The sequence below is a fragment of the Kogia breviceps genome, chromosome 18 (genome assembly GCF_026419965.1).
Source record: "Kogia breviceps isolate mKogBre1 chromosome 18, mKogBre1 haplotype 1, whole genome shotgun sequence".
In the NCBI taxonomy this organism is placed as follows: domain Eukaryota; kingdom Metazoa; phylum Chordata; class Mammalia; order Artiodactyla; family Physeteridae; genus Kogia; species Kogia breviceps.
The window spans coordinates 44907747-44931131 of record NC_081327.1 but is presented as its reverse complement, the minus strand read 5'-3'; the positions used below and the strand labels follow the sequence as shown (position 1 = coordinate 44931131).

The following is a 23385-nucleotide window of genomic DNA, read 5'->3' as shown; positions in this document are numbered from 1 at the left end:
TCCCACATGCCATGGCCGCTGAGCCTGTGTGTCCGGAGCCTGTGCTCCACAATGGGAGAGGCCACAACAGTGAGAGGCCCGCGTACCGAAGAAAAAAAAACAACTCTCCAGAAAGTGGACATAGAGGGAACCTACCTCAACATAATAAAGGGCATATCCAACAAACCCACAGCAAATATCATTCTCAAACGTGAAAAACTGAAAGCATTTCCTCTAAGATCAGAAACAAGACAATGTTGTCCACTCTCGCCACTATTATTCAACATAGTTTTGGAAGTCCTGGCCACAGCAATCAGAGGAGAAAAAGAAATAAAAGGAATACAAATTGGAAAGGAAGAAGTAAAACTGTCACTGTCTGCAGATGACATGATACTATACATAGAGAATCCTAAAGATGCCTCCAGAAAACCACCAGAGCTAATCAATGAATTTGGAAAAGTTGCACGATACAAAATTAAGGCACAGAAATCTCTGGCATTACTATACACTAATGATGAAAAATCTGAAAGAGAAATTAAGGAAACACTTCCATTTACCACTGCAACAAAAGAATAAAATACCTAGGAATAAACCTACCTAGGGAGACAAAAGACCTATATGCAGAGAACTATAATACACTGATGAAAGAAATTAAAGATGATACCAACAGATGGAGAGATATACCATGTTCTTGGATTGGAAGAATCAATATTGTGAAAATGACTCTATTACCCAAAGCAATCTACAGATTCAATGCAATCCCTATCAAATTAAAAATGGCATCTTTTACAGAACTAGAACAAAAAATCTTAAAATTTGTATGGAGACAAAAAAGACCCCGAATAGCCTAAGTGGTCTTGAGGGAAAAAAACGGAGCTGGAGGAAACAGACTTCCTGACTTCAGACTATACTATAAAGCTACAGTAATCAAGACAATATGGTACTGGCACAAAAACAGGAATATAGATCAATGGAACAAGATAGAAAGCCCAGAGATAAAGCCACGAACCTATGGTCAACTAAACGATGACAAAGGAGGCAAGGATATACAATGGAGAAAAGACAGTCTCTTCCATAAGTGGTGCTGGGAAAACTGGACAGCTACATGTAAAAGAATGAAATTAGAACACTCCCTAACACCATACACAAAAATAAACTCAAAATGGGTTAGAGCCCTAAATGTAAGACCGGACAGTATGAAACTCTTAGAGGAAAACATAGGAAGAACACTCTGACATAAATCACAGCAAGATCTTTTTTGATCCACCTCCTAGAGTAATGGAAATAAAAACAAAAATAAACAAATGGGACCAAATGAAACTTCAAAGCTTTTGCACAGCAAAGGAAACCATAAACAAGACAAAAAGACAACCCTCAGAATGGCAGAAAATATTTGGAAACGAATCGATGGACAAAGGATTAATCTCCAAAATATATAAACAGCTCATGCAGCTCAATATTAATAAAACAAACAACCCAATCCAAAAATGGGCATAAGACCTAAATAGACATTTCTCCAAAGAAGACATACAGATGGCCAAGAGGCACATGAAAAGCTGCTCAACCTCACTAATTATTAGAGAAATGCAAATCAAAACTACAATGAGGTGTCACCTCACACGAGTTAGAATGGGCATCATCAGAAAATCTACAAACAACAAATGCTGGAGAGGGTGTGGAGAAAAGGGAACCCTCTTGCACTGTTGGTGGGAATGGAATGTAAATTGATACAGCCACTATGGAGAACAGTATGGAGGTTCCTTAAAAAACTAAAAATAGAATTACCATATGATACAGCAATGCCACTACTGGGCATATACCCAGAGAAAACCATAATTCAAAATGACACATGCACCCCAATGTTCATTGCAGCAGTACTTACAAGAGCCAGGTCATGGAAGCAACCTAAATACCCATCGACAGATGAATGGATAAAGAAGATGTGGTACATATAGACTATGGAATATTACTCAGCCATATAAAGGAACGAAATTGGGCCATTTGTTGAGGCGTGGATGGATCTAGAGACTGTCATACAGAGTGAAGTAAGTCAGAAAGAGAAGAACAAATATCGTATATTAACACATATGTGGAACCTAGAAAAATGGTACAGATGATCCAGTTTGCAGGGCAGACGTTGAGACACAGATGTAGAGAACAAACGTATGGACACCAAGGGGGGAAAGCTGTGGTGGGGGGCTGGTGGTGGTGGTGTGATGAATTGGGCGATTGGGATTGACATGTACACACTGATGTGTATAAAACTGATAACTAAAAAAAAAAAAATGTTGACGGCTACTGCCATACTATCTTCCAATGTACACTTCCCCAATACCTTAGGGGATGCCTGTTTCCATATGCCCTCCCTAACAAAGAGCATTATCCAGTTTTTGCTCTTTGCAAATCATATAGGGAAAAAAATGTGTTTCATAGTAATTTTTTTTTTTTTGCAGTACGCGGGCCTCTCACTGTTGTGGCCTCTCCCGTTGTGGAGCACAGGCTCCGGACTCACAGGCTCAGCAGCCATGGCTCACGGGCCCAGCCGCTCTGCGGCATGTAGGATTTTCCCGGACCGGGGCACGAACCCGTGTGCCCTGCATTGGCAGGTGGACTCTCAACCACTGCGCCACCAGGGAAGCCCTCATAGTAATTTTAATTTGCATTTCTTCCAACATGAGTAAAGTTGGGCAGATTCTCTTATATTTAAAAGCTATTTTCTTTTTCTTTTTGTGAACTCTCTGTTCATTTCCTTTGCCTATTTTTCTATTGGGCTGTTGGTATTTTTCCTGTTGATTTGTAGAAATTCTTTATTTTAAAAATTATATGTATGCTTTGCATTAAAGTTATATGTGCAAGTAATATAAAAGGTCAAAATGTACTACAAGAGTTATTACAAGAAACAGTAGTTCCTGACCCACCCTGGCATCCTGACAATCCTGAGGCCACAATTTCTCAATTCTTGTAGCACAGCAGGTCTATGGCACAGTTCTTTTGGGCAGAGGGGGGACGATCAGGAGATGCACACAACTCAGACAGCAGGAATTATTCTGGGGTATCAACACTGACACAGGAAACATTAAATTTCCCCGAACATTTTGATGAGTCTCTCTGGGGAAGAGCATTTATCTTTGTCTTGGGATAAGAGCCAGCTGTCTGGTGCACACAGAATCCCTCTGTTTTCAGCCCTCTGCTCCACTCGGTGCCTCTAAGCCCAGGCTACTTGGGCTGAATGACTCCCACTTCTTTGCAGCCTCACTGGTGAATTTTCTACGCTTCAGGTCTTTGTGCCTTTTTGTCCACCAACTCCTTTCCTCATTCTATATTCTAGAATTTGTTTAAATCTCTCATTATTTGGTTATACCTCCTCTCCCCCTTTTATTTTATTGCTCTGGGTGTCTTTCCTGTTGAACATTTCTACTTTTATTAAGATTTCAGGAGGGACAAGAGTGGGTCTAACCTCCCACCCAGACACAGAAAGCTGCTCATACCTGAATTTTCATTTTCTCATCCATTTGTTTTCCTCTGCTCTTGAGTTCACTCTTCATCTCCTCTTTGAACACTTGTATCTTGTCCTTGAGCTCTTTTTAAAGACAGGTCATATCACCTGTAATTTCTCTGAGACTGTAGAGAACTCCCTGTTTGTACTGTGGGTTTTCTTCCTTGCATAGGTTCCCTTGCAGGGTTTTCATCTGCCTCTTGCTTATGATCATCTCCTCCTTTTATTTCTCTGTTCAAAGATCTTAGCTATTTTTTTTCCCCCAAATCATGTTTGAATGAGACCCACTAAAGAATCAGTGAGGAAGGAAGGGCAGGGGAGGGCGGCGGTGCAGTACTGTCTGCAACACGCTCTCACCAAGTGGCTCTGTCCCCCGTCTTCCACAAAGATCCGTCTCCCCGAGTGCGGCTCATAGCAGATATCCTTAAGTCCCAGGCTCCCTCTTCTGAGATCCTGCGATTGCTGCCTGCCCTCACTTGCTCCTCTACGTCACTTCTCCATTAGCTATCTCCCTGGACTGGGAGGCCGAACACCATGGGGTGTGGGGCTGGTCTCTCCTTCAATCCTCCTTCCCTACCGCTCTGCAGTGCCACCTGCCCCAGGGCCCAGCCATTCCCACTGGTGTCCTCATGCCCGGCCAAGGATCACCGGGATGATCTTGTGGGAAAGTTCAGAGAACACTGCATCCTGCCCCAGACTGGTGGCCAGGGGAGCTCAGAGCCTCCTGCTTCAGCCTGGTTCACATTTCTCACTATCTGGAGATGGGCTGGCTGGTTTAGGGTTGGGGCTTTGAGTTTTGGTCAAATTTGAGTTTCAGTCAGACTTGAGGGGGATTAAAAGATCTTTCCTCTCATTAGTGGGAAGTCACTGTTTTCTAAAGTTGAGCTTCGTTATAATGGGCAGGAAGGAACGGGTCATAATAACGAGCAAGAAGCTCTCACATTGTTAATAATGTTTTCCTACCAGTTGATATCAGAATTTACTGATATTATGACCCATTTTAGATTTTTCCTCTCTGTTTGCTGGATTCTTTATATTTTTCTCGACTGAAATCAGGCAGTGTACCAATACTATTCTTTTATCACACACACAGCACCCCCCTAGGAGTGAGGACACCCTCTGTCCAGTTACCTCAGGAATTGAGGGCAGTGGGGATTTATCAGCGTTGCAGATAAAGAAGGGTCCACTTGTTGAGAGCAGCACGTTCACAGGCAGGGTGGAAATGTTCTTCATGACCAAGGGCTGGTAATCAGGTTCCAGGATAGTGTTAGGTTTCTGCAAAAAAGAGAAAAGAGGAAACAAACCAACTTATGGTAAACACAGTAAGCCTTTAGCAACAAATGTCTGATATTCATTGTTAACAGCAGAAGGAGCATTCTATTTATATCTATAGATGTATGGATTTATATTATATCTATCTGTCATCTATCAAGATATAGATAATATATATCTCTATATTACATAGGTTCACTTCTCAGTAGTCCACCATACATTCCAAATGATTTATCTAAATCTCTACAAGGGATTCATATATATGTAGATATAGGTATAGATATTTTCTATGTGTCTGTGTATCTATTTCACTAGAAGAGGTCCTACTTAAGCCAGAAAACAGATGAGATTTTCTTACTTTCTTGTTGCCTGGTTTAAAAAACCCTATGTAAGCCATGCCTCTGGGTAGAACTGTTACTACAGAAGTTTCCACAGCATCATAAAACGAAGTTTAATAAATTAGTGATATCTTATGGAAGAACCCATGTATCATTGCAATGAATAAAACATTTTTTCCTTACACAATATTCTTTTCATGCTTAAAATACCCAATTTGCAAATATACTTATCTTGCTATATTGACAAACGCTCATAACTATTTCCTGTAAATTTTCCTTATAACACTGGGAGAGTTCATTTAGAAGCATCGTTCACTCTGTTAGATCAAATTTCATTTTTCAGCTGGAGAAAAGCACCAAAAATGGATCTTCAGCTGGAAGTTTCCGGTCAGACTGGATTTTTCTCACTCTGACATTGGGATCCACATTGTTCAGTGTGCCTTGGAAAGGGGGTCCTTTAATATCAGTAGGAAGTGACTGGAAACCTCAGTCTTTGGCCTCCCAAAAGAATCTCCCTCCCATTCCCTGGCTATTCCAAAAACTCTAGCCTATTTTTCCCAGGCCTATTTGTTTTGACTTGTTTTTCTCCCTGTTCCAATTTCAGTTAAGTCCTCCTGATTCCATGTTTTGCTCTGCCTCTGCCTCTGCTTCTTTGTCCAGCACAGTCTTTCTTCCACTGTGGTTCCTGGAGCCACTGGCTCCGAGTGAGCTTGGGTAACCAGTGTCCATGGTGTCTTAGTCAGTTCAGGCTGCTATAACAAATATCACAGACTGAGTGGTTTAAACAACAGCCATTGACATCTCATAGTTCTGGAGGCTGGGAAGTCCAAGATCAAGGTGCCAGCACATACAGTGTCTGGTGAGAGCCCACTTCTTGGTTTGTAGATAGCTGTCTTCTCACTGTGTCCTCACACGCCTGAGAGAAAGATCACCTCTCTTGTCTCTTCTTATAAGGGCACTAATCCCATTCATGAGGGCTCCACTTCCATGACCTTATCCCTTCCCAAAGCCCCCACTTACAACATGATCATATAAGGAATTAGGGCTTTGGTGTATGAATTTTGGGGGGACACAAACATTCAGTCCATAAAGTTGACTTGAGCCACCTGCCTCGGTTATATCTCATTAGCCCCTTGTGCACTCCCAAAGTTCTTTCAGGGGTTCGGTCTGGCACTTACCACGAGAAGCTGCCACTGTTCCCCTCCCTCTAACATGGTAATAATATAAGTACTGGGTTCACCTTGCACTTGCAGATTTCATACTACAGTTTGGGGAGGGATAAAGCAGCACTTTCGAACCTCCCCCCAGGCTGCTGTGTCACTGCAGGTAGCTTCGAATTGAAGAAGCCACACTCGGTTGGTTTTGGCAAGAGGCCATTTAGAGGTTAGTGATGAGAAAGAGTCGACGCACAGAGAACCCGTTCTATTTTAAAATGACCCTTTCTCTCTGGCTTGTCTCGCTAAATATCAGGAGACAGGATTTGCTTCTGGACTTCATGAAGCAAGCTGACTGCTAGTTTCAATTGACCTTTTCAATTCCACAGAGATGTGGTTCCATCTCTGTGGCTTACGAATGGTACAATAGTTATATAGCAGATCAAATCCGAGGAAACGGTTATAGAAAAATTCTTCCCATAGGCAGGCTTGGTATCATTAAAGTTTAAGGTACTAAATCAGATACACTGTCCTGAGCCAAAAACAAGGAGACAGAATGGATAATTGGGTGTACCAACACAGGTCTCCTGCACACCCTGGGTAATGAAGTCGCATTTCTTCAATGTCCCTGATATGGAGTAAAATGTGAGCAGGAAATGAACAATGAAAAATACAGTAGTAGGACAGATTTCAAACTTGTGATATTTGGGAGGATGGAGAGAAGGGCAAAAACAAATAGGGCGTAATGACTCAATTCATCTTTTAAATTCAACAAGTCACTGTCATATTGAAAATATCTGCTATTTTATTCTAGTGATAAATTCAAACAGTAGACATTTAAACAAGAATATGCTTTTTTAAAAACAAAAAAAAGAAGGCTAAAGGATATAAACAGAGGAAAAGGAACACTACCCACACATTTTTATGAGTGTTTATGTACTTCGGAAAAAAAATCTAATAGGAAACTAAGCTGCATATTTATCATATACTGTAATGTCTTGCACAGAATAGCTATTCAATAAATCTTCACTGAATGTTCTCTGAATGGCTACATTTAGAGAGAATATGATGCAACCAAATTTGGCACAGCTGTTGCCAGTAAATATCTTTCCTGATTACTTGAAAAAGGAAGAATTTAAAACAGCAATGAAAGCTTAATAACTGTAGAAGGAATTCTGGTAGTATTTTCTTTTTATATGTCTCATGGAGATTGTCACAGTTAGTTTAGCATCCTGTAACTGAAACCTTTATCCTACTTCTTCAGTGTCTACATTCCCCACCAGTTTGTTAGGTTAGGGTTTTTGGGGTTTTTGCTGTGTCTTTACTGCCTTATACACTGCAGGTGCTCAAAAATTATTTGTTGATTTGAATTGAACTTGTACATCTCACTTCCCGTACTAGCCTATAAGTTCCCTTATTCATCTCCTGGCAGAACACCTTATCCATGGTGGGTGTTCAACAGATATTTATTTAATATGAACAATATACAGAGAATGCACCAGAACAAATGGTCTTGAACATTCTCCTGTTAGCCTCCGTTAACAGAAGGAACCCTGGTTGGTTCCCCCATGACCGGTTAGGCACTGCCACAGCCAGTCCTTTCATGTGACAGCATAGATCGAACCATGGGATCTTCCTTAATGCTTGGTCTTCCCAGGTGGTTGTGAAGTTCATCAGGGAGGGACTACTCTCACTGTGGTATCTCTACGACCCAACACAGTGCCTGGCACATGGTAGGTGTTGATAAATACTCCACTCCACAGCCAGCGTGACTGTTTCAATCAATATATCTGGCCATGTCACTCCCTTCCCTGAAGCCCTCCAATGGTCACCCAAAACAAAGCCCGAAGTTCAAAACATGTGTCCCGGTCGTGCCACACACACCTGGCCCCTACCCACTTCTCTAGATGGACTTCATTGTCATTCTTGGCATTCTCGTCATAGTCTCTGTCTGAGGTGGCCCTTCAGGTTTTATGCTGACCAAGCTCTTTTGTGACTCAGGCCCTTTGCATGTGCTGTTCCCTACAATTCTCTCTCCCCGCCTTGTCACCAGACCGACTTCTAGTTGTCCTTCCAGTCCCAACTTGAGGCATTTGCTCAGGAAGCCATCTATGACCTCACGTACAAATAAGGTCACGTCTCCTGATACATACTCTCACCGCAAGTTATACCTCTTCTTCATAGCGCTGTTTAGAATTATAATTTAAACAATTAAATTTTAATAGTTTGTTGACAGTTTGTAACATCAACCAGTCTCTTAGCTGTGACTATGTCAGATTTTTAGCACCCACACAGCCCCTGACCCAGAGGAAATGTTCCACACATACCTGTCCTGAACAATAAATAATTCTCTGCTGGAAACCTGCCTAGGACTAGGTCAAGTCCTGCTGTGATATCTCCCCTCGTCTTCACCATCCAGCCCACTGCCCTGAGCAGCAGTCACCCCCATCTCTCCCCTTTTCTGGGCCTCCCCCACTTACCACTCACCCTTAACGGCACATAAAGTTATAGACAGTTATGGGCATATACATCAAAGAATGTGCATCAAATAGTTTAAGTTGATTATTCCCAAGCAGTGTTAGGTGATCTACAAAATAGTTTAACTTGTGTCTCAGTTTCCTCCTGTGTATCACGGGGAAGATTGCTGTGAGAGACAAATCGGAAAATGTATGTAATGAACATGGCTCAATGCCCAGCACGTACCAATCAATAGTGGTAGCTATTCTTACTGGTTACTGTAATTATCAATAATTCTTCTCCAACCATTTCTATACTGTGATGTTTATTTTACCTAGTTAGAGTAAAATGATGGGCTGAAATGCATTTTCAGTGCACTGGAATACCCCTTCACTTTGGTCTTATACATCAGGAATGATGGAAGTAGAATTTCTATGACAATTCACTTTTCAAAAGAATGTGGGTTTAGATTCAGAATTTTTAGTTGAATGTGTATTGGCTCTGAAGCTTAAAAAACATTGGCTGGGTGTGGGTGTAAGAGGATTCCCATTAATTTAGCTTCCGAAATGAAAGCGTGAACGTGCGCACCCCTAGCTGGAGCGCCCGGCCCTCCCCAACACAGCCCCACTGACCTTGTCCAGTCGGTATGCGAGCTGCTTGGCGGAGAGCTGGATGAACGGTGCCACAAACTCACAGATGATGTCCACTGTCACCACCAGGCTCTTCCCCTTTTGCGTCCCGATGATGGTGTGGCACACCAGCTTTTCTTTGACTATCTGCAGACAAGATATACCAGCGTTTGTGGAACCTCTATAGCTTGGAAGACCTAATTCTCAACAATCAGCAAAATGATTCTCAACTACATGCCTGGGGACACCAGGGAGGAGCACATTTTTCTGAGCAGTGCATGTCAGGGAGAGGTCTCTGTCACACAAAGTCTGATTGGTTAGATGTGTCCAGGATGGGTCCTGTGTCTACTGATGACTGTCCCTGAGGACACAATCAATTTACATTCAGCTCATCCAGTATACATATGGAAGATTTATCGGGGCTGTTAGGGACTGGATACACAAAACAGTGATGGAAGATGCAGATAAAAATCCTTCATGGGCTATCACTGTGCTGTACACCTGAAACTAACAAGACATTGTAAATCAACTACAGTTGAAAAAAAATTATTCATAGGCTTAGAATTCAATGGTAGTTACACAATTTCTTATCAAGGTAGTTGGAAGCTGGCTGGAAAAAGTTTGCCTTTCACATTTGAATATTTAAAAATCGTGTACTAGTAACTAACATTTCTTTGGACCCAAGAGCCTTAGATTTTTATAGGGTAGAAAGGACCCAAAGTGAATTTATAACATGAATAGCCTTTACTGAAGACTGCTCAGGTGTCAGATGTTAAAGAATTCAAGTCTCTTCTCAATTATGTAGCAGAACTTAGAATACAGGGGAGCTTTTAGTAAAGCTACAACTGAATGTAGAACCCCAGCAACCCAGATTTAATGCCTTTAAAATACAGTCAACTCTTGAGAACAACACTATAAACACACCTGCAACAGACTGTCAGTGTCTTGAGATGAGGACCTGCATTCTATTCATCTTTGCATCCTTAGTGCCTTAGCACGGTGTGTCATGTGGTACATACTCAGGGGAAATTGGCTGAACCCCTCAGTAAAAGAGAGAAAGAAGATATTATACACTCCATAATGGGAAATAACCTTCTTTTATAAACTGAGGATGAGTTTCTCCTGAAAATGTTCTGCGAAGAAACGACGTAAGTGAAGCAAAGTGCCATCGTGACCCTCAAGGAGCTAAGCAGGGAACCAGCTTTCCCATCTCATCTGCTGGGAGGCAATTTCTTACTGTTTCCTATTTTCATGAGGAGAAAGTTCAGCATCACATCCTAATTTGGTGACACCAGCAGGAGCTCAGGTAACCATCATTTCTCATTCACAAAGGCTGCCTTTATGAAGAGGGTTGTAAGTGATCTCAGAAGTCTTTCTTTTAGGTTTTTAATGGTTTCCGGCCTCCATGAGGGAATAGGAATAAACAGACACACGGTTGGATCTGCCTAAATGTCTTAAGCAGAATGGTGATAATGTGAATAAGAGCAGAACATCAGAGTTGCTGAAGATAAACGCGGCTCTTTAATTGATACATAAAAAGATGATGATTATAAATGTGATGCTGTTGAGTCAAGCTGAGAGGGAAGGAACTAAGGATATCCCAATACCTGGATAGGAGAGGCAGCCAAGAGTGTCTATAAAAACATTTTCTTAAAAATAAATATTAAGTGAATACTACTAAGTATTCATCAGAGGCTTAGCTTTGGCTGAACAGTGGATGTCCCTCTACCAGAGACTTGCTGGCTCTGTTGACTCTGGGGATGAGAACCTGCTTTAAACAGTATTTTAGGATTTGGGTTCATGATAGCTGTAGAAACAAACAGAAAACTCAGCAGAGCTGAACCCTGAATGCAATGGGTGCTGCCATGGTAACTCAGTGCTGTATGCAATCCTTGAGAAACCAGTCTTTCTTCAGATAAATGTCAAGGGACTCTCCTAAGAAATAGAGCAAAGATTTATTTAGGAGAATAATAGTTTCTAAACGTGTGTCCTCTTACCCTGGGAGTGGCAGAATAGCCTTCAAGTATCACGTCAATCGTCTGGCCTGGGTACAGCTCCATCCTGACAGGGTGGAGTTGAAACACGGGGCTTTGAGGATCCCTGGGGGCCTGGGAGCACTGGGACTGGCACTGGCTCTTAGCGCTCCCCTTCTTAGCCAGTCTCTTCTTACCCAGCTTTTCTTGGGGACAGAAATCTTCATTCATCCAGAACAACTGTTGGACCCGACGTCCCTTGTTGGTCAACTTGAAGCGGTAATGACAGGTGTCCAGGCTGGAAGAGAGGAGGCAAGGATTGAGAGGATTCAACTTTGGGTTGCTCCATTCAGCTCTACAGCCTTGGGATTTACTCCCCTGGAAGTATTTTAAAAGTGAGCAACAAAATAGATATATATATATATTTTTTAATGTAGGAAGGCTAAATGGTGATACTGCTAGGAACTACTAGGACAAGGTAACATCTACTCGTTAGGTCATTAGACTTGAGTCGGTGACTTGAGTTTGGTCCCTGAGTTGCCATCACCAGGAAAGGGACCGTGGGGAAGTGGCCCCACCCATCCCCAGTCTTTCTCAGCAGGTTAAGCTGCCACATAACACACAGATACAGTTCATGTGAAAATCACTTCAATTTACGAGAAATGGTACTGAGAAGTGAAAGCAAAATAGCTATGAAGGAAAAGTATATTTCAAATTGTGTTGAGTAAATTTCTAGTAACTAGTTAAATGTCTTGTGATGGACTCAATTTGAAGGGAACTTTAAAGAGAAACAACACATATCCTCTAAACCTTACCAAAGGTCAAGGGGACTATAATGCCTCAGAACACCACCTGGATCGGTCATTTATCTCAGACTAACGTGCTTGAAAGATGCTACTACTCGTGCATGCATGCATGCATTCATTCATCTGTTCCGCAAATATTTACTAAAGACCTCTTTATTGTCTGTCTCTTTGCTAGACACTGAAATTTCTAAGATCTTGGAGGTGGTTCAAATGTGTTTTTGTTTGAGCTTTTTTTTTTTTTTTTACTGATTTATAAGTTTATTTTAAAATATTCTTTTCAGGGAAAAAACTCATCTCAGAACTTTTAAAATTTATTTTTTGGGGCTTTGAGTTTTCATCCCATCTGTCCCTCCTTTGGAAAGACACCATGTCTAATAAGCAAGTTGAAGCTTGATAAATAATGAGTGTTTGCCAGTTGTCAGGTATAACCATTATTCGCTAAATGTATGCCCAATGGGGCATGCTCACTGGAGTCTTCACTTCGTAGTTTGATTTCAGGGCTAAATGTAGGTTTTGGGGAAAATAATAAATAACATATACTATTTTATAAACTAGGCAGGGTCTCTGTCACTTATTCACAGTGTATCTTTCAGTCATCATAGCACCCCAGTAATAATAAGCATATTGATTAATTTTATTGATAAAGAAACAGAAGCTCGGAAAATTTAAAGAAGTAGTCCAAATATAATGCCATCAGAAGAGGGGGCATATGGGTATTTCTTTAGATCCCTGTGCCCCAGAAATTGGCAAACTTTTCCTGTAAAGGACTGAATAATAAATATTTTAGACCTTTTGGGACACGTGGTCCATCACAACTACTCAACTCTCCACTGTAGTGTGAAAGAAGCTATAAACAATGTATGTTCATGAATGGGCATGGCTGTCTTCCAATAACACTTTGTTTATAGAAACAGGCAATGGGCTGCAGTTTTCCCAACCCTGCTTTTGATGATTCTTCTGGAGATTGCTGGCATCAAGATTTTATGTCAAAAAGAAGAACAACAGGGTTTAGGCAGAGCAGAAATTGGCAGCTAAAAGCTACAGGTTGCTTCTATATTCGTAGAAAACTATCAGCTATCCCTCCAATTCCAGGCAAGTGTCAGAATAACCTTTGGGGCCATTTGACACTATCTGTAGATTAAGGAGAACATGTAATTAAGTCTGGTTTGCAGTATATTGTTTTCTGTAATTATATTTGAATGCACTTAACAAATAAATTTGGAAACAGGAATGTTATGCAATGACAAAATGCCCTACCATATGGTCGATGGTTAGGAGGAGAGGGCATTTTTTTGTATCTAGTTGACACAAAAACTGTAATTGGGTGCCTCTCTGAAAACATATGCAATTAACGATCTCACTTGCCTATTACTTAATTCCTACTGGTTTATGGTATTTTCAATTAAGTGCCATATTTTGTAGATGAAGCAGAGGAAAGGAGGTATGGGTGGGTTTGTGGGGAGGGTTCCTAACAGTACTTTGTCAGGTACATCTCTAAACACAGTGTGTCCATCTTGGTTTCAGGGCCTTAGGCCAGAAGGCAGGAGCATCTCTTTGAGATCTGTTCACAGCACTGAAACAAACAGGCACCAATTCAGCTGGCTCCTGGGAATCAACTAGTGACAATGCATGACTCTTCTGAGGAACCATAAACAAATCCTCATACATATCCTTCATGGTTAGTATTCAAACCCCATACATTTCTAGAGTCACATTTAGACCGTTCTGCTCAGAGATGTCTATACTGTACCACCTTTTATTTAAATATTTAGACTCTCTAGCTTTTCCTGAGTGATCAGGTGGAGCCAACTACAACTATCTCAGTTGTTGGTGCTACGGTGGGGAGGCAAGCAGAGAACATATACGAAAAAAAAAATTACTGGCTTTGCGATACCTGATGAGATACATTTGTTATATATATATATATTTTAAAAATATTTATTTATTTATTTGGCTGCACGGGTCTTTAGTTGCAGCACATGGGATCTTCGTTGCCACATACAGGATCTTTAGTTGCAGCACATGGGCTCTTAGCTGCGGCATGCATGCGGGATCTAGTTTCCTGACCAGGGATCAAACCGGGGCCACCTGCATTGGGAGCGTGGAGTCTCAACCACTGGACCAGCAGGGAAGTCCCTGCAATATATTTTTACCTTCCTAGTTATACTCTATTTAGGTTATCACTAAGATCCATCTGTATCTTCTACATCCATGAAGAGGAATTAACAATATATTGGAATCAAGGAAGAGAAATCATGTTCAAGATTCTGAATTTGTCACAGAGAAGCCACTGTAAGTTTTAGAGAAGAATATACTTCCTGTGAACCATCTCTTCTCTAGTGTAGAGGGACACGGCTTGGAGAATGTAACCAAACTATGACTAGGAAATGTCTTCTTGTGGCTGATGAACCCATCCGGAGGGGAAAAAGTGAAGACAGGGAAGGGAGGGAGCTGATGAGGCTAGTTCTGTTTACTTAAAAATAATTTTCCAAAGTAGGAGTGATGCTCAGCTTATAGAATATATGTGATACGTATAAAACTTGGTCCACGATATTTCCTTACCTAAAATGTGCTCCCAAATTGAGTTCTGGTGCAAAGGGCTTATCTGAAACAATGGTGGAGCCAATTCCTGAAGCCTGGACAGGTATCCGGTAGGTGTTGCTATTTTCAATGTCCAAAATGACTGTGTCTTTGAATGTCAGTGTGTCGTTCAGGTTGGCAGTCAGTGTCAGTTCAACATCACTTTCTGGGGGAACTGTGCCTTCCTTGGGTTCAACCGTCCAAAGGGACTTTTTGTGTGCCTGTAACACAAGACTACAAGTTAACAGTGAAGATATTCTTGGCTTTTCATTCTGCACATGTCAAAGCCCTCTATACTTCAAATGCCTGGCACTGCAGAACTCAACATCAGAGACAAACATTATTTTTTTGAATCAAAGCAGCTGGGTGTTTGTTGGCTTTTCTTTTTTTTTTCTTCAAAAAGCAATGATTCTGAAGAGCAAACCTACAATTCTACTTTTGAATGCTCTGTGAAGATTCTTTACATCTCTTTCTTAAGATGACAGCCCAGTTCTCTAATAAGCTTATGCTAATTATCTGCTCTCGTCTCCAAATTCTGAGACACCAACAGAAGGTACAACATCCTTCCTGGAATTTGGAAGTTTTAAAAGAAATGTTTTTCAAATGCAAAGTTTCCATGATGTTATAGTAGGGATGAACAGCTTTCATTAATAAACACAATATAGGAAGTCATCTTGGTTTGTATTATTTCATAATAATCAATAGAATTTCATTTGCTAAAATTCCAAACTTATTTTGAAATGTGTGATAGGACTAAATTATAGAGTTGGAAGTGACTCCCACCAACCTGTTCCCTTTAACTGCTTAGATCCTCATAGCTCACTCTCTTTCCTCCCTAAGGTCTTTGACCAAACAATACCTCTCAGTGAAGCCTACTCTGACCATCACATTGTAAGTTGCAAGCTTTCCCCCCAGTACTCCTGATCCCCTTTACCCTGCTCTGTATTTCCCCCTGAGCATTCACCATCTTCTAACACTGTGCATGACTGATTTATCATGTTTCTGTCTCTTTGCACTACCATATAAGCTCTCTAAAGAAGGAATATTTGTCTTTTTTGTTATTGTTCTTTACTGACACATCCCTGGGATCTATAACTATGCCTGGTACATAGTAGATGCTTAATAAATATTTGTTAAATGAATTCATATACCTGCCTTTTAATCAAATCCTTTGATGTTAGAGATCTTATTTATCATCTAAGGTAACTTATCCCTGGTTTTAATAACTCAAACTATTTGACATGTCTTCCTTATATTAAATAGAGATATGTTGGTTTGTTTGTTTTTGACCTTCCAAACACTGGAATTTGGTCCACTCCCTTGTAGCTAAATAGAATAAATCAAATCTCCCTCTTTTGTTCAACAGCCCTTCAAATTCTACATCCAGCTTTAGAAGAAAACCTCATATGGCTCCAAAGTAAGTTGAAAATTTGGTTAAAGTGTCAAATAATAAAAAATGACTCATGCTATAAGCATCTTATTTAATTTAAAAATATAAATTCTGTTTCTTTGGTGGTAACCTATTTTCCCAGACTGCTTCTAAGATTTTTATCCTTGTATTTGATTGATTATAGTGCAGGTTCACTACAGTGTCTCTAGTTATGGGTTTATTTGCATATCCTGCTTGGAATTTGCTACACTTCCAGAATCTGTGGTTTGATAGCTTTATTTCTGAAAAGTTCTCAGCCATTATGTTTTCAGATATTGTTTCTGCCTCATTCCTTCTCCTTTCCTTGTATTACTCCATTACACATGGGTATGACTTTCCTAGTGTGTCCTCTCTGTCTCAGCCTTCATCTGCATTTTCCATTCTTTCTCTGCCTGTGCTTCATTTTGGATGGTTTCCTCTGAGCTATCTTCTAGTTCATTATTCTTTCTTCAGCTGTGTGTAATTCACTGTTAAACATATTTATTATGTTATTAATTTCAGCATTTTAATGTGTTTTTGAATTCAGGTTTTAATATTTACTTTTCTCTTTATATATTTTTCAGCCTTTTGAAAAAGATTTTTAAAAATTCTGATTATGACATTCAACTTATTAGCTACTTTTCCTAGTCCTTCCTAGTCAACTGTAAATTTGATAAGCAAATTGTTCTTAGGATTTTTCAATACATATAGCAAATACACGTTCAGTGGTTCTAAGGTCCAGGTGTTGTGGGAGACACAAAAATGTCCAAAGCACCATTCCTGTCCCCAAGAAGCTGATAGCAATGACATTCAGAGAGACTACCATGTAAACAACAAAAAATGCAAGTCAGAAGGAGGCTGGGGTGAAAGTGCCTCAGGGAAATCTAAAGAACAAGGTGCATTTCTGGAGCAGAAGATATTGAAATTCTTTGACTGTACGACAGATTTCCAGACACATTTTCTTTTCTGTCTAAATGTGAAATTGAACATAATTATCAGGTAGTGTGATCCCTTACTATATATATATATATATATATATATTTTTTTTTTTAAAGTTACTTAGTTAATTAATTAATTAATTAATTGGCTGCATTGGGTCTTCGTTGCTGTGCGTGGGCTTTCTCTAGTTGCGGTGAGCGGGGGCTACTCTTTGTTGCGGTACGTGGGCTTCTCATTGCAGTGGCTTCTCTTGTTGCAGAGCATGGGCTCTAGGAGCCTGGGCTTCAGTAGTTGCAAGATGTGGGCTCAGTAGTTGTGGCTCACGGACTCTAGAGCACAGGCTCAGTAGTTGTGGCGCACGGGCTTAGTTGCTCCACGGCATGTGGGATCTTCCCGGACCGGGGCTTGAACCCGTGTCCCCTGCATTGGCAGATGGATTCTTAACCACTGCGCCACCAGGTAAGTCCCCCTAAGTATATTATACTATTGCTTAATAAAGTTCAAATTTACTCTACTCTAATTTTATATATAAACAATTATCTCAAAATTAACACAAAGCACCATAACCCTATTTTGATTGCTGTATCATTTAAATCATTTCTAACAGTCCTGTTTTGAGGAAGAAATTACTCAGAAATATTTATATGGATAAATATTCATAGAAAATATTTAGTGATGACTAACAATGCACTAGGAAAAGGCTGAAGAAAGAAATGATATAGAGATCATTTCGAAACTTCCAGGATAATAATGGAGAGGCAAAGCCAAACTCGCCACTTCATTGAGGAAGAGTTTGATTACTCCCTCGTGAATCTTTCTTGGCTCCCCGTACTGTTCCGAGTAGGGAAGCTCAGAATAAGCCCTCTAAAGAAAAGCACATAGAAGAAAACAACAACTTAAAAACAAATGTAAAATATACTCTATGGGCTGGATTTGAGAGGGCACTCCAGTCCAGAATTATCCTGCCTCTATTTAGTTTCTATGGTGTAATTCTCCTAGCAAATGTAAAAACACATGTAGCTCTATGAGGGCTTAGATACAATGTAAAGCTGCGGATCAGAAACTTCCTGACAAGCATAGATTGGGTTTTGAATAGAGTTGCACTGCTTAATGGTGGTTGTAAATAAGAAGAATGTGTGTTGCAATTTGCAGGCAAGAGTTAGAAATTTCAGCTAGGCAGAATCTCACAGGATGGCAGTGCTTTGGAATGTCTCCAAAATCCAGGTCTGGCCCGAAAGCAGATTCAGAGACTGGATTTGTTCAGTGGGCCCTGAATGGTCACTCTCTTGGGGACAGGCTCACAGGCACTTAAATAAGAAGAATCTAAGATTTAAACTCAAATGCCAATTTCCCAATTAACAACTGAGGAAAATTCTATTCCACAGACCACAATGCTAATTATAGTTCCTCCTGGTTTGAAAGTCTGCATGGGAACTAATAAATACATTGCATTTTAAAATTCAAATAAATTTAAAAAAGCACAGAAGAACAGTTCTCAAGATTATAAATTGTTTATAAAGAGCATGTAGATGAATGATGATGTGGAAATTTTATTTTAATTTTGGTATTAATGGAAATTATAGGTTTAACTCTAAGTCCAGAGGCCTGTTATTATTCATAACCTTTTAATATGGGCCACCTCTAGAGACACAGATATAAAAAAAAACAAACATTAAATACCACACTAGTTAAACTAGGGTTGAGATAAGATATTTGTATGAGAATTATCTCTATTCAGAGGACACGTGCCAAAAGAAATGTTGATGCTTGTATGACTCAAATTGTTTTTCCAAAATTTCTCTCTAACTTTTCTACTCACAGTAAATTAGCCCTAGTGGAGCACTAAAATATTAAGAAAACAGTAAGCAAGGTCTGTCTTTCCAGAACATTAACCTGCATTTGTATGTAATTTTATCTTAAACTATTAGTAACAAAAAGATAATAATCATCATAAGTTCAATTTTGGGGACTATAGATCAATTATTACTGGCAAGAGAAACTACAAGATTGAATGTCACTGTATTTTGCTCATGTTTAGGCTCAAAGAAATAACTTCTTTGCATCTTAATTTAATCCACTTTTCAAAAACAGTCTGTGATAGCCTAGTCACAGCAATGTAGGGTTCTTCTGGCAGGCACTTCAAAACTCTTATATGTGTAACTGATTCACTTTGCTGTATAGCAGAAACTAACACAACATTGTAAATCAACTATATTCCAATAAAAATTTTTTAAAAACAGATAACTAACAAGGACCTACTGTACAGCACAGAGAACTATACTCAACATTATGTAATAACGTACAAGGGAAAAGAACCTGACAAAATATTTATATATATATATATATATATATATATATATATATATATATATATATATATAAAACTGAATTGCTGTGCTGTATACCTGAAACTTACATGATACTGTAAATCAACTATACTTTAATTTAAAAAAATTAGAAACAAAAACCAAAACTTATAGCCTCGACCCATTTCCCAGTTCCAAAGCCACTGTCACATTTGTAGGCATCTGTTACAGCAGTACCCACCCTCAGCAACAATATCTGTCTTCGCCAGCTGGGACTGCTATAACAAAGTACCGAAGACTGACTGGGTGGCTTATAAACTACCGAAATTTGTTTCTCACAATTCCAGAGGCTCTAAGTCTGAGATCAGAGTGCCAGCATGGTTCAGTTCTGCTGAGAGCCCTCTTTCAGACTGAATACTGTTGCCTTTTCCTTGTATCCTCACATGGAAGAGAGCAGAGCAGAGGAAGCAAGCTATCTTCTGACCCTGAGTAGGGCACTAACCCCATCATGAGGACTCTACCCTTGTGATCTCATCTAATCCTAATTACCTCCCAAAGGCCCCACCTCCTAACACCATCACATTGGAGGGTAGGGTTTCAGCATATGAATTTTGGAGGAATACAAACATTCAGTTACTGACATTCTGCCCCAGGCCCCCCAAATTCATGCCCTTCGCATATGCAAAATATATCCATTTCATCTAAACAGCTCCCAAAGCACATAACTTGTTTGGTTTCACAGGTTCACAGCTAGAGAGGAATTTTACCTCAGGATGAATGTACCTTGAGTCTCACTCCTACTTGATTTAATTGATATTTAGATGAGACTCTAGAGTTGATACTGGAATAAGTTAAGACTGCGGGGACTGTTGGGGTGGAATGAATGTATTTTGCATGTGAGAAGGACATCAATTTGGAGGGGCCACGATGGAATGTTATGAACTGAATGTTTGTGTTCCTCCCAAATTAATGTTGAAACCCTATCCTCAGTGTGATGGTACCAGGAGGTGAGGCCTTTGGGAGGTAATGAGGGTTAGATGAGGTCATGAGGTGGAGCCCTCATGAACAGGATTAGTATCCTTGTTAAGAGTCGTGAAAGACTCACTTCCTCTGCTCTGCTCTCTGTCATGTGAGGATACAGTGAGAAGTTATCAGTCTTCAGTCTGATCCAGCCTAGTGGTACTTTGTTGTAGCAGCCTGAACTAAGACACAGTCCCAAAGTGAAATACTAATATCCTCTAACATACTAATCATAGAAAATAACACAAAAGTGAGTTCTAAAGGCTGTAAATGCAAATACAACTTCCTATAGATATTTTTAAGTGAGTCATTATAGCATCATTTCACTGGAGTTTTTATTACAGTAAATAGGAACCTCTGACATATCATTTTCAGTCTGACCTATATAATCAAAGTAATACATGGAAATAGATTTCCCATGCTTGAGTAACTAGCCCTTCTCCTTACTTAGAACTATCTGTCTTACTTTCAGTTTTTTTTATTCTAGGCTTTTATTTTATTTTGTCAAAGATTTCTCTCTTTAATGAAAAAATCAGTAAGATAATAAAGCTGGTTCCAAGGAGAATACAGAGACTGGTTTATATAGCCAGTGAAAGAAAAAAAATGCTGAAATATAAGTGCTAAGATAGATATTTGCTTAATTTCCTATAGAACAATAAAAACACAACATTTGAATGTAATCTTTTGCATTTCTAGAAGTCTTTTAGAATTTAAATTTTAATGTCCTGATCGACTTTGAAAGACATACAGTAATCTTTTTAGGCTATTATTTTAGATAAAGTAATGCCAGCTGCTATAATGGAAAGATCCCTGATACTCAATGGCTTAAAAATACAGAAGCTTATTTTTGGCTCACATGCATTCCAGTTGGTGGCAAGAGTGAGGATGGGCTTCCGTTCCATTCAGGCATTCAAGGGCCCCAGCTAAACAGATAATGACATGTTTATTAATTCATGGCTTCTAAGCGTGTGTGGACATGGACATCTGCTTGGCCAATAAGAGAATGGAGGGTCATATGCCAAGATTTCATGCACAAGCCTGGAAGTGGCACACATCACTTCCGCTCACTTCCACTGGCCAGAGCTCAGTCACGCAGCCACATCTAACTCCAAAGGAGGCTGGGAAATGTCATCTGCTCTGGCCCAAGAGTAAAGGAGGACAGGCGTGGTGAACTGCTAGCTACTCTCTGCTATAGCTACCTTGTTGGTTCAGTATACTGTCACATCCTTAGGTCTTCCCCCAACTCAGATTTTGGAAGGTGAAGAGTTCACTCTATCAGAACACAGAAGTAGGAGTATAATTTGGTATTTCAACTTCTATGGGAATTGCAGGCCTGGAGTTCATATCTATCTGCTGTTAGGACAAATGGAGGGGCAGCTAGAAGACAAAATAAAAATGTTCTAGGCAGGATCATCTCATTCTGCTGGCCCTTCTTCCCAAATTTATGGCCTTTGAACACTCTACATAGTTTTACTCATTTATGAGGCTCAGCTTACAATCAAAACATAAATCAATGCCATTTTGTCCTTCTTTTATCAAAAAACAAATGCCTTTCAAAAGAGGGTATTGTCAATGTCAGCTTTCCTGCTCTAACCATTTATTTTCCTCATCTAGCCAGTAGCACAGGTCAACCCTCTGTCTATAATAAAGAGAGGGTGTCACCAGCCTAAGTGCTATTTCAAGTCAGGGGACATTAGTTTTAGATGGATGGGTACCATTTCTATTCTGATTCCTGCTGACATGGGTTGGCTGTTCTGGAAAGAAGACATGAAGCCTCTCTCCAGGGCTGAAGTGGTAAGTTTTCTTTTTGATGAAGCTTATTAATCAATGTTTGGCATAAAACCAGGCAGCAAAGTACATCCTAGAATCCAAGAACAAGGCACATTAAAATGCCAGCTGCTGGGACTTCCCTGGTGGTCCAGTGGCTAACACTCCACACTCCCAATGCAGGGGGCCCGGGTTCGATCCCTGGTCATGGAACTAGATCCCATATGCTGCAACTAAGAGTTTGTATGCCGCAACTAAAGATCCCACATGCCACAACTACAAGATCCCACATGCGGCAACTAAAGATCTCACATGCTGCAATTAAAAAAAAAAAAAAAAAAAGATCCCGCATATGGCAACGAAGATCCCATGTGCTGCAACTAAGACCCGGTGAAGCCAAATAAATATATATTTTTAAAAATAATAAAATAAAATGCCAGCTGGTAAGGTATTGGACTATCCTTACTAAAAGTCAGGCTCTAAACCACTCTCACCTTGTGTCTCTTTGGTATTTGGCTTTTAGGGGTATCCTTTGTTTTTAGGGAGGACTTGGCCTATGTGACATTTTATGTTATTAGATGGCAAATTTGACTAAAGGAGGGATGGATGAATGATAATCATAGCTATGGAGAACACTTGGTAACCCTTTCAAAATAACAATACAGCAAGACAGTGACAGATAGGAAGGAAGGCTCTAAAGGAAAAGAGACATTGTGGTTTGAGTCCCAGATCTGCCACATTCCAGCTGTTGGACATTGGGCATGTCACTTAACCGTGTCCCGCCTCAGCTTTCCCACCTGCAGCTCATGATACTGACTGCACCTTCTGCACAGAGTTGATGGTTAAATGAGGTGATACATATAAAACTCAGAATAGTGTCTGGTACACAGTAAGTCTCCATAAATGACAGCTATTGTCATCATTTTACCAAGAGCTGAAATGTCCCACATGACACAATTATGGGCTCAATAGTATTTGTCCCTGAAATATATTACAAAACTGAGACAGTAAGAATGGATGCTAAGAAAGCATTTAACATACAATACTCTTGCCAGAAGAGAAGCGTCTCATAAGGGTTTACAGTATGCAGAAGTATAAGATGGCTATTCCTGCTCCATCTCCTGGTGTCCAGTTATCTTCTCCTAGTTATTAAATTAAACACTAGTCTAGGTGCTGCTGTGAGGGGATCCTGCAGACGGAGAAATTACCCTAGTGTTCCTGACTTAGGCCAGAACACAGAGCCCTTAGAAGGGATCGGGCT

The 23385-nt window shown here is 40.1% G+C and overlaps 1 protein-coding gene across 1 annotated transcript in view; it reads right to left on the bottom strand.

Annotated features, from left to right (window-relative positions):
* HYDIN (HYDIN axonemal central pair apparatus protein) overlaps positions 1-23385 on the bottom strand; it is a 431864-nt gene that overhangs the window by 180101 nt on the left and 228378 nt on the right. Inside the window, exons 20-23 of the mRNA XM_059043993.2 lie at positions 14667-14905; positions 11323-11596; positions 9329-9472; positions 4607-4750 (exon numbers count right to left, since the gene is read on the bottom strand). Coding sequence (XP_058899976.1) covers positions 4607-4750; positions 9329-9472; positions 11323-11596; positions 14667-14905 — 801 coding nt within the window. The remainder of the gene's footprint in view (positions 1-4606; positions 4751-9328; positions 9473-11322; positions 11597-14666; positions 14906-23385) is intronic.